The 11673-nt window shown below is 39.3% G+C and overlaps 1 protein-coding gene across 1 annotated transcript in view; it reads right to left on the bottom strand.

Annotated features, from left to right (window-relative positions):
• Window positions 1–6363: 6363 nt before the first annotated feature.
• GLCCI1 (glucocorticoid induced 1) overlaps window positions 6364–11673 on the bottom strand; it is a 106180-nt gene continuing 100870 nt past the window's right edge. The window contains exons 7-8 of the mRNA XM_052639173.1: window positions 7880–8000; window positions 6364–6709 (exon numbers count right to left, since the gene is read on the bottom strand). Of these exons, the coding sequence (XP_052495133.1) occupies window positions 6364–6709; window positions 7880–8000 (467 nt within the window). The remainder of the gene's footprint in view (window positions 6710–7879; window positions 8001–11673) is intronic.

Raw genomic sequence — 11673 nt, 5'->3', positions numbered from 1 at the left:
TCTTCGTTTTCTGAATGTTGAGCTTTAAGCCAACTTTTTCGCTCTCCTCTTTCACTTTCATCAAGAGGCTTTTTAGCTCCTCTTCACTTTCTGCCATAAGGGTGGTGTCATCTGCATATCTGAGGTGATTGATATTTCTCCCGGCAACCTTGATTCCAGCTTGTGTTTCTTCCAGCCCAGCGTTTCTCATGATGTACTCTGCATAAAAGTTAAATAAGCAGGGTGACAATATATCTTGATGTACTTGATGTACTCCTTTTCCTATTTGGAACCAGTCTGTTGTTCCATGTCCAGTTCTAACTGTTGCTTCCTGACCTGCATACAGATTTCTCAAGAGGCAAGTCAAGTGGTCTGGTATTCCCATCTCTTTCAGAATTTTCCAGTTTATTGTGATCCACACAGTCAAAGGCTTTGGCATAGTCAATAAAGCAGAAATAGATGTTTTTCTGGAACTGTCTTGCTTTTTCCATGATCCAGCAGATGTTGGCAATTTGATCTCTGGTTCCTCTGCCTTTTCTAAAACCAGCTTGAACATCAGGGAGTTCACGGTTCATGTATTGCAGAAGCCTGGCTTGGAGAATTTTGAGCATTACTTTACTCGTGTGTGAGATGAGTGCAGTTGTGCAGTAGTTTAAGCATTCTTTGGCATTGCCTTTCTTTGGAATTGGAATGAAATCTGACCTTTTCCAGTCCTGTGGCCACTGCTGAGTTTTCCAAATTTGCTGGCATATTGAGTGCAGCACTTTCACAGCATCATCTTTCAGGATTTGAAACAGTTCCACTGGAATTCCATCACCTCCACTAGCTTTGTTCATAGTGATGCTTTCTAAGGCCCACTTGACTTCACATTCCAAGATGTCTGGCTCTAGGTGAGTGATCACACCATCGTGATTATCTGGGTCATGAAGATCTTTTTTGTACAGTTCTGTGTATTCTTGCCACCTCTTCTTAATATCTTCTGCTTCTGTTAGGTCCATACCATTTCTGTCCTTTATCGAGCACATCTTTGCATGAAATATTCCCTTGATCTCTAATTTTCTTGAAGAGATCTCTAGTCTTTCCCATTCTGTTCTTTTCCTCTATTTCTTTGCATTGATCACTGAAGAAGGCTTTCTTATCTCTTCTTGCTATTCTTTGGAACTCTGCATTCAGATATCTTTCCTTTTCTCCTTTGCTTTTCACCTCTCTTCTTTTCACAGCTATTTGTAAGGCCTCCCCAGACAGCAGAGGTCAGTAAATGTTTTTTCCATAAGGGCGGTTGTTGTTCAGTCACTCAGTCGTGTCTGACTCTTTGTGTCACTGCAGCATGCCAGGCTTCCCTGTCCTTCACCGTCTCCTGGAGCTTGCCCCAACTCATGTCCATCGAGTCAGGGATGCCATTCAACCAAATCATCCTCTGTCGTCCCCTTCTCCTCCTGCCCTCAATCTTCCCCAGCATCAGGGTCTTTTCCAATGAGTCAGTTCTTCACATCAGGAGGCCAAAGTATTGGAGCTTCAGCATCAGTCCCTCCTATGAATATTCAGGATTGATTTAAGATTGACTGTTTGATCTCCTTGCAGTGGAAGGGACTTTCAAGAGTCTTCTGCAACACCATAGTTCAAAAGCATCTGTTCTTCGGTGCTCAGCCTTCTTTATGGTCCAACTCTCACATCCATACACAAGTGGAAATATGGATAGCTTTGGCTATACAAACTTTTGTTGGCAAAGTGATGTCTCTGCTTTTTAATACAGTGTCTAGGTTTGTAATAGCCTTTCTTCCAAGGAACAACCATCTTTTAATTTCATGGCTGCAGTCACCATCTGCAGTGATTTTGGAGCCCAAGAAAATAGTCTCAGTTTGCACTGTTTCCCCATCTATTTGCCATGCAGTGATGGGACCGGATACCATGATTTTCGTTTTTTTGAATGTTGAGTTTTAAGCCAGCTTTTTCATTCTCCTCTTTCACCTTCATCAAAAGGCTCTTTAGTTCCTCTTTGCTTTCTGCCATAAGGGTGGTGTCATCTGCATATCTGAGGGACCAAATGGTAAATATTTTAGGCATTGTGAGCCACACTGTCTCTGTGGTAGCTACTTAATTCTGCCATTGTACAGCAGAGTCGCCAAAGGCAGTACGTAAGGAACTAAGCGTGGCTTTGATCCAGTATGTATGTATGTGTTAAGTCACTCAGTCATGTCTGACTCTTTGCAACCCTGTCGACTATAGCTCGCCAGGCTCTTCTATGGGGATTCTCCAGGCAAGAATACTGGAGTGGGTTGCCATTTCCTTCTCCAGGGGATCTTCCCAACTTCCCAGGATCAGACCTGGGTCTCTTGCATTACAGGCAGATTCCTTACCATCTGAGCCACCAGACAGTATAAATGTAGACATTTATAAAAATAGGCATTGGGGAAGATTTGGTCCATGGGCTATGGTTGGCTGACCCCTAGTCTACAGCTGAAGAGATTTTTGGAAGTCCAGCAAACTTATTTTTCTTGCCATTTGAATCCTGTTTCAAAAGAAATTCATCCACATGGCATGGCTGTCTTACCTACCACCATCACAGCTCTAGCAGCTTCATATTTCAGTGGTGAGATAGTAGGAAGACAGGCAATTTTGATTTAGGTGAAGAAAATAGTATGCTAGTCCTTGTTTTCTGGGAAACAGAAGGAACATAAGTGTGAAGGAGAAGAGCTAACTTGGTATGACAGAAACAAGAGTGTCTTCATTCCGTTTAATCACTGAAGTTGAAATGAGGCAAGAAGTCCAAGAGGAGATGCTTGCTAGATATCTGGAACTGTGGGGCTAGACTACAGCATTCAGCTTTTGACTCAAGGTGTGAATTATGGGATCTACCTTCACAAAATTCCTGTAGTTCTAAGGAACCCTAGGTTCACCAAAGTGAGTTTACCAGGAAAGACAGACTTGTGAGGTCCAAAGATGGGGTAGGAGATAGAAGCTGCTTATAGGGAGTAAGTCGGGGATAACTGAACTTCAGAGCTAGAACTCACTTCACACTGTGGGTGGTGGTAAACATTTATTTTGTGATATTCATAAATAACCTTTATTTCTAGTAACATAAGGTTAAACATAAAATTTTTAGAATTTCTCCTTCCTTGTTCCTTAGGTTTGATTTTGCAAATACTAACTTGTCTCAGGGCCATTTATTATTAAGCTTGTATGGTCAAGCAAAGATGGGGCTGAAATTCCACTTTTTCTCCACATTCATTTGCAGTGGAATTTTTAACTTGTATACAGTAGATAATTTCCTGCTTAAATCATATATAGTCCTGAAGAAGACAATTGATCAAACTCACTCTTAAAAAGTTATATTTTTTAAAGCCCCAAACATAATCATTTTAGGTTCAACTTAAATCTGTTTAGTGAGAGGTGCTTTGGAAATGAAGACTATGCTGCTGGCAAATTATTTCTCAAAGCAGTTAGTTTTTGCTTTCAAGCTACCACATGGCCTATGATGACCCTATTTAGGTAACTAGGAAAAACATCAACACTCTTTTGCTCTGTAAATAAAAAGAGTGAAATTTTTAAAATTTTTGCTGCAATCTCCTTTGTGGTGATTTCATTAAACAAACTTATTTTCGTAAATAATTCTTAGGCATAGAATGATGACATGAGGACAGTGTCTTCTCTTTTTAAGGTGCTCATTGCTGGGAACAGAACAAAGACTTGGAACTTCAGACATCACGTTTCTTAGCTTGTGATGAAAAGTGTGTAAATCAAAATATCAAGAGGAAACCAGGCTGTGGAAATCTAACCCAGTCAGTGTACCTCCAACCCGAGAGCTGAATTCATCCTTGTCAGGTAAGATGCTAAAAGCCCAGTCTTTCCAAAAACATAGTGAACTATTCCAGTTTTACTAATAACTTTATTTAAATAAGAAGACACAGGAACTTCTATACTGAAAAAATACAAAACAAAAGCCACACATTTCCTTGTGTAAAGCCATATTGTATGGTAACTCAAATACTGTTCAGCGCAGTGTAGAATTAAACAGTACAACTATATACAAAATTTAAACAATCTCTGACAAATTTCTACAGCTGGATGTAGGATACATTTGAGCTCAACAACTTCTGGGAAATTTACATGGCAAAGCATAAGCTTTAACACATTTGGTTCAAAACTTTAATATATGCTAAGAACAAATGTACAACACAATATTTAGTTTTCTCATGAGAAAATAAAAGCACATCACTATAAATATCGTACATCAGATTTCATTACCAAAAAAAGCATATTCAGTCCATCGTTCAGAAATTGATATTGATACTACTGCATCTTATTTGGACAAAAGCAGAGTATAAGATCAACACATTATGTAATGCTAAACCAGATATCAGAAGTTAATGGAGCTCATATTTATCTTACAGAACTAATAATTTTCTCCCTTTAACCATAATCTACAAAATATAGTATTTTCATCAAGGCCTGAGATTATTAGGGTTAAAGGTGTCTTCTGCTGAATAGATTGTTTTAAAAGGTCCCCCTGTGAAAATGGTGAAAGTAAACTGAGTCTTTCCCATGACAGTCTCCTACAATATAACACTGACTAATTGAAAGGAGCCAGAATGCACCTTCAGGAGAGAATATTACTGCAAACTTTGGTGGAAAGAAGATAACTGGGATCATGACAAAATAATACACTGAACACATACACAAACATATACACACACATATATATATCATTTCTTAAAAAAAAAAATCAATGGTGTTGCTTTCTTCTTTATCACATCTTCCTTCTTCAACCTCCTTAGAAAATAAAACAAAGGAAAACCCAGGAATGACTGAAAGGAACTGAAACGCTCCTGTAACTGTAGGCACCTTGTTCCCCTAATTCTTCAGAAAATTGTGCCATAAACTTTAGATGCAGATCAAACAACTGTTTTATTGAACTGAAGGAATAAACACACAGAAACTTCTCTCCGCTTTTGAACATACTCTTTGTGCTGCAGAAAACAATGGCAGAAGTTGGGCTCTTTCACTGACCAATCAGGAACATCTAGGGCTCTCTTCACACTTCAGGAAGTTATGCCAAGTCTGCAGGTTCAAGGCTGTTTACTTGGGTTTATGGTCTACTCCATGCTTCCAAAATATGAACGTAAGTGTTCATGGTATTACTGAGAGGCTTAAATGAAACAGTGCCACACTGCTTGTAATTGCGAGTCACCAAATAACCTATTTTGAATTCGGAGACTCACATGTGCTCTCTCTACATTAAAACAACTCATGCACCTGAACTGCTTGAGGAAAATAACCAAAGTCTGTCATTTCTTAACCTGCAGATTCAAGAATTTCCAAAAGAGAAACGAAACGTGACTATGCCTTTGGATAGATCAGTAGCATTTCATGACCCTGATGGCCAACATAAACAAAAAAACCTCAGCCATCCTCTGGGAAAATTACACCTAGACATTCTTGTCTTTAACATCCACACACACACTGGGGGAATGTTTTGTACAGCCTAGTACCTGATACTTTATTCGCAACACTGTATCAGTCATTAACTGAGCAACACCTGAACTTGTTTAAAAAAAAAAAAAAGCCACATTTACACATGGTGAAACAGTGAATGCAACAGTTGTTTTACTTGTAACCCCGTGACAACAGTGATGTCAGACACCACGGATTTGCTGGTTCTCCTCGCGTTCACCCATGTCCAGGATTTCTGTTCTCCTAGGGTTGAATGCACTTCTTATTCTAAGAATGTGGAATGTAATGAGGAAAGGGAAATGCATAAAAGAAGAAAAGGCAAAAGAGTGCTGTTCCCTCTTTAGCTTTTTAGCTGTGAAATAGTTAATATCCCAATATGATATACATTCCAAGTTACCTGAGTTTAGACTTCAACTGAAGTACCTGAAGCTAGGCCATAGGGTGGGCCCTGTGCAACTGTTGTGGCCATTTGTTTATTTTTTGCATTGTATGTATTACAGAAGTTAGAAACAAACACCTGGATCAATTGTAAACATAATCCTGAAGTACAGTATTTTTCCATAGGACAAAACACAGCAAGACATTTTCTATTTCGACAGGCAACTTTCTGATATAGAGCTTATTTATACTGAAGATTTGGGGACAAAACACAGGACACAGTACTAATCTGTCAAACATACTATGAAATGCATAGTCTCCACTTAGAATGCTGAATGATACACACATTTTGCAAGCATTACTGCTTTCCACAAAAACTGCTGAATAGGAGTTCCGTCCCTGCCAAGATAAGTGTTGAGATACTTGATGATTCTGATTCAGTATTCTGTTGGTGGTGGTGGTGCTGTCAGAAAGTCGGTCACTCCATGCAGATGGGTGTCTGAGATCTAGTTCTAATGCGTGGGAAACAGGGTGGAGGCCAGCTCCCCCTTCTCTTTAGATGACCACGTAGTTGTGAGCGGAGATGTGGTCCTCACCCGGCAGCTCCTGCAGGAACTGCTGCTGCTGGGATGGCTGTTGGGCAGAGGCCTCAGCGGAGCCCGCTATGCTGGTGTCGTCGGAAAGGGATGTGAAGGAAACCCGGGAGGAGAGCTGCTCAACGGTCAGGGTGGCCAGAGCCGAGCTCTGGCCCGAGTTAGGAGAGTTCTTGAGCATCAGGTCAGAGGCAGGGAGAAGAGGGCCTAGGAGTTTTACAGGACAGAAAGCTGATCCGGTTGGGATGAAATTAACCTTGTTTTTGTCAGGACATGAAAAGAGAGGGGCTGAGATAGGCTGACGAGACCTAAAACCATAAAACAAAATTAGGTTTTACAATCATTAAAAAAGTCAAGCATTTTACAAATTAACTGGAGTTCTCTAAAACAGCTAAAATGTGAATGGCAGGGAATGGATTCAGTGTACACAGAGGGATAAACATCTTCCATAGCACAAGTCAGCTGGCATACTACTGACGTACACAGCACTGAGGTGATATTGAAAACAAAAGGATTTCCAAAAGGATTGGGCAGACAAAAATGTTTCTGACACTAGTTTGCTTTCATTTATTTAGAAACGTGGATTATGCAATGTTAAAATGACCTTTTCTGTTAAGTATATGGGAGAGGGATTACCCCATCAGATATTTGGTTTTAAGTACTTCCTCCTTTTTCTGTATCTCTATACATAGTTCTACTAATACAGATCAGGAAAATTATGAAAAAAGTTTCAGTAGTTTCTTGTAGAGCCAGTCAGCCCAACAGAGCCGTGTCCACAAGCCCTTCATCTCCCCCCATTCCTGCGAACTATGCCGTCACCTCCTACAAGACCGGTCTCTGTCCCCTTTGAGGTTACAGGAGTGCAGCAGCCTCCAGCGGGCAAGCCTGCACGGGGACAGGGGGATGAGTGAACCCAAGAGCCGCAAACTCTCTTTATTTTGAGCTGTTCTGCCAAGTATTTACAGCATGAATCTCTTTTCCCTTGAATTTTTCTACTTTAAACATACTGAACTTTCAAAAAGAATAAAAAAAGAAATCCGTGAACAGGAAGTCTGAATTCAATGAATACACATGCTCGATGTGTCTACAGGGAAGGAGACAGTCCCTCCGGCTGGTGGGGTCACTGTCGTGAAGGCTACGCACATGTGGGGATTCAGTGTGCTGCTACAGCTGTTTGTTTTCTTCAGCCATCTAAATTAACAGAGCTTATGAAAGGAAAATTCTTAAAGATTCAAAATTGATCTTGTAGGTAGTCGGGATGAATTTCCAAGTTTCTCTGTGTTAGCGTATTTCCAGCACACAGACTCTTAATTCTCCTTAAGTCAGATCTCTTTGGCCTATTGAATTCTCTTTTCATAATTTGCTTCTGAAACACATTATCAGCTGGACGGAGTAGTTGATTCATCTGTAATCAACTGGTCTCAGTAAAAAGCTTTACAGCTTTGCAGATCCCAGCTGATAGAAAAGACATTACTTACGCCATTTCCTCAAAGACCTTCACTCGCTCACATCCCTCTGGGGGCTCCCGTTTGAACATGTAGCTGTTGTTTGGTTTGGGAGATGAAGCATACTTGGGTAGCGGTGAGCTACTCCCACTGTCTGTAAATTTAAAGCAGTTACATTAACTAGTGATTGAAAGTTCTTTTAAATTAAATGTGATTTCCAAACAAGCAGCCTTTTGCACAATTTATCCACTGTTGCCCCTTGGCTTCCACCACAGAGCTTCCTTTATTGCAAAGCTATTTCTAACATCCTTGTGTTGTACATTTCTTATAAATAAAAGCTTCAATGCAACAGAAGTCTGCCATACCACAGAACATAAAAAAGCTGATAGTTTGGTCCAGAAAATGGTATTTTGAGTAAAGCAGAGCTGTAATCCTGAAAATAAACACATCATTATGTATTTCAAAAAGGTAAACAGATGGGGTAATATGTATAAGCCATGCAGAAGAATTATAAGAGATTAGGATACAGGGTTCTCTATATTTTCTCACTTTTCAACTGATTTAATTGAATATCTTCATTTGTAGGATAATCTTCATTATGAAAGCTGTTAGCAGAAATGTTATGAAGTACTATGAATGACAGGTATGCAGGGAAAAACAGGCTTATAAGACAATATACTTTCCCTTGACCCACAATGAAAAAGGTAATGCTCAGAACTCTGCTTTTTAAATGTCTCTACAAAAGAACTTTTTGAGCACTATTTGTATTTTTGCTGCTGGAAGCATGAGGAATCTAAAAGCATCTTCGTATTTTTGACCAAAAAGAAACGGTCTATTCATGAAAAGCCATAAAAGCTATATGCAATTTCTTCCTTTCCTACCTGGCAAAGGATTTTGGAAATTCAAATCCACCAAAATGTGTCATTATCTTTTTAAGATGCCAAGTTGTAAAGCCAGTAACATACCTGTATAAATACAGTAATCCTATTTAAACAAATTCTCACTTAAAACCAATCCTCAATGCAAAAATACTAAGCACATGACCTACTGAGGATATATTATTTTTATACATATTTTGAAAGATGGCATTAGTACCATAATTACAGGTGTCACCATTTTGATAAGTTGCTTCAGTTTAAGATTCAGTGCACAGTCCAACATTCATAATCTGAGTAACAGGTTTTTTTTTTTTAAATCATCATTTATGAAGTATAGTACATGCTTAAAAAGTAGACCCTTGAGGCACACTTATAGTGTATTTGGTGAATAATTCAAAGAGCATCTATGTAAGTTGTGGGAGTGCAGATGTGTGCTTGTGGTTGTATATGGCAGTATCTCTGGCGGGGAAATCACTGCCTGCAAAATAACAAGGCCAAGTTACTGGGAAACCTAAGAGAACCACACAGTCTCTCCATCACTACTGTTACACATGTCCATACAGATTATGTATAGTCTCTTGGAAAGAATGAAGTTTCGGAATTAAGCTGGGTTTCTTCAGACTTGAGGATTTTCTGAGATTCAGCACTTTTTTTTTTCTTTTTAAACTGCTTGAACAAATGGGAAGGGAGCACAAGGAATAGTCTTTCTTTTAGGGAGATGCAAAACATCACAACCCCGACTAGAATCTGGGCTTCCTGCTACTTGAGCTAGGCTAGACAGAACAACTGGTCTACCTCATGGTCTATGGTGAGACCCTGAATTCAGTGTGATACCAAGATTACAGCTTGACCTTGCTTTACTATCCAAACGACCAGCCTTGCCGAGGACCTCCATGAACAAGTAGCTATGGCATGTGGTGGCCCTTGGAGAGGACTGGTGGCGACCTGCCCCACTGCCTGCAGGACAGGCTCAAAACCATGGGCTCGATGTCTTTCACTAGCCTTTTCTGCCATCAGCAGAGGGGTGGCCATGTCAGCAGTCAGGCATCCACCCTATTATCATGCAGGGAAAGTCATCGTGGCCACAGCCTTTTGTCTCCCATTTCTGGCCACATCACCAGACCTACTATATGATTTCTCTCTGTTGAGCTGGAAGCTGGATAATCTGAAAAATTGTCTTCCTATTAACAATCTACAGTGAATTAGACAGTAAATGGTTTTTCTTCTTAAAATTTTTCTAGTATCAGAGAGGCTTATATTTCTACAGAGTTTTACCTACTTGAAAATTCTTTTTTGGGAGAGGGGGAGGGTGATTACTGTTTAAAGAAACACAGTATACTGCTGTCCCAGAAAGATGGTATTCAGTGCTATTATATTATGTTGCCTTTTCAATAAAAACTATTTGTAGAAAATACACATGCACAAACACAGACACACACACACATACGTATGTGTGCTTGTGTATTACATCTAATGTTTGGTGCTGGAAAGACAAAGCTTGAAAGAGAAAGTACTGGTGCCATCAACAGATTTCTTAAATCTGTTTTTTCCTCCCTAAGGTAAATATGCAATCTGATAAGAGTATAAACAGGAAAAAGAATAGAGATAACTTTCTGTGGTTTTAGCTCTGTGACTAGCTGCATAGTTCTATAACCTTCAACACAGCTGCCTCTCTAAGTTTCTATATAACCACAGGAATTGCCATTCCTAACTAAAATTCTGTAATTTGGGAGAGGGATAGTTAGGGGGTTTGGGACTGACGTGCACACTGCTACATTTAAAATGGATAACCAACAAAGAAGAGGGCTTCCCTGGTGGTTCAGACAGGAAATAATCCACCTGCTATGCAGGAGACCCAGGTTTGATCCCTGCGTTAGGAAGACCCCTTGGAGAAGGGAATGGCAACCCACTTCAGTAGTCTTGCCTGGAGAATTCCATGGACATAGGAGCCTGGCAGGCTACAGTTCATAGAGGTCACACAATTGGACACGACTAAGCAACTAACACTTTCAACCAACGAAGACCTACTGTCTAGCACAGGGAACTATGCTCACTATTATGTAAGAATCTAAGTGGGAAAGGAATTTGAAAAAGGATAGATACAGGTGTATGCATAAGTGAATCACTCTGCTGGACACCTGAACCTGTCACAACATTGTTAATCAACTATACTTCACTATAAAAATGTTCTTAAAAACAGGTTCTAACATACAAAAGAGGGGAGGTGTACCAAAATATTTTTTTGCTTTATAAATGGCGTCCTTTAAAAATAACTCCCATGAACATCTCATTATACCCATTCCAGACTTGGCTGTCTAACTTCTGCATGTGGAAGCCTGTGTTGAGTTTGATAGCCACATTTCAGTAACTAAATGTGAGGTAAGCATGCCTGCTCAGGAGATTCAAGATGAAGTCTTGTGGTAATCTGTATTCAATCCCTTTTGTTCACAAGCATGATACACTTTCTCATTCTGTTATCCCATATTAAGACAGTAACTAGACATGTTATTGAGATTAAGTCAAATGTTACCTTATATTTGTATAACTTCATAAGCCATATGAATTATGAAATTAAATGTGATTAATATGATTTTATCTGTATTCACAATAGTTTCATCTATATTTATAACAGAATCACCCAGATCTGGAAACATTTTATTGACCAGTTTATTATAAAAGATTATACTTAAGCAGGTACCATACTAACAATTAAAATATAAGTAGTATTTTTAAACACATGATAATGAACTAAAGCTTGGAAAAATTAAAGATACTGAAGTCTGAAATTCCATATAGAAACAAATTTCATTCAACTTTGTGTTTTTGTAGTTTTCTGAATTTCTGCTTATATACAGCCTCATTACTTCCGGTGTGTTAGGTTGCATGGCCCACAATTCTAGTATTAAAGACGGTAGATGTAAAGTTGCTTCATTTATGTAGGAAGGTATG

Source organism: Budorcas taxicolor, chromosome 4 (assembly GCF_023091745.1).
Source record: "Budorcas taxicolor isolate Tak-1 chromosome 4, Takin1.1, whole genome shotgun sequence".
Taxonomy (NCBI): domain Eukaryota; kingdom Metazoa; phylum Chordata; class Mammalia; order Artiodactyla; family Bovidae; genus Budorcas; species Budorcas taxicolor.
The sequence above is the reverse complement of the archived record's forward strand: the minus strand, read 5'-3'. Positions and strand labels throughout refer to the sequence as shown.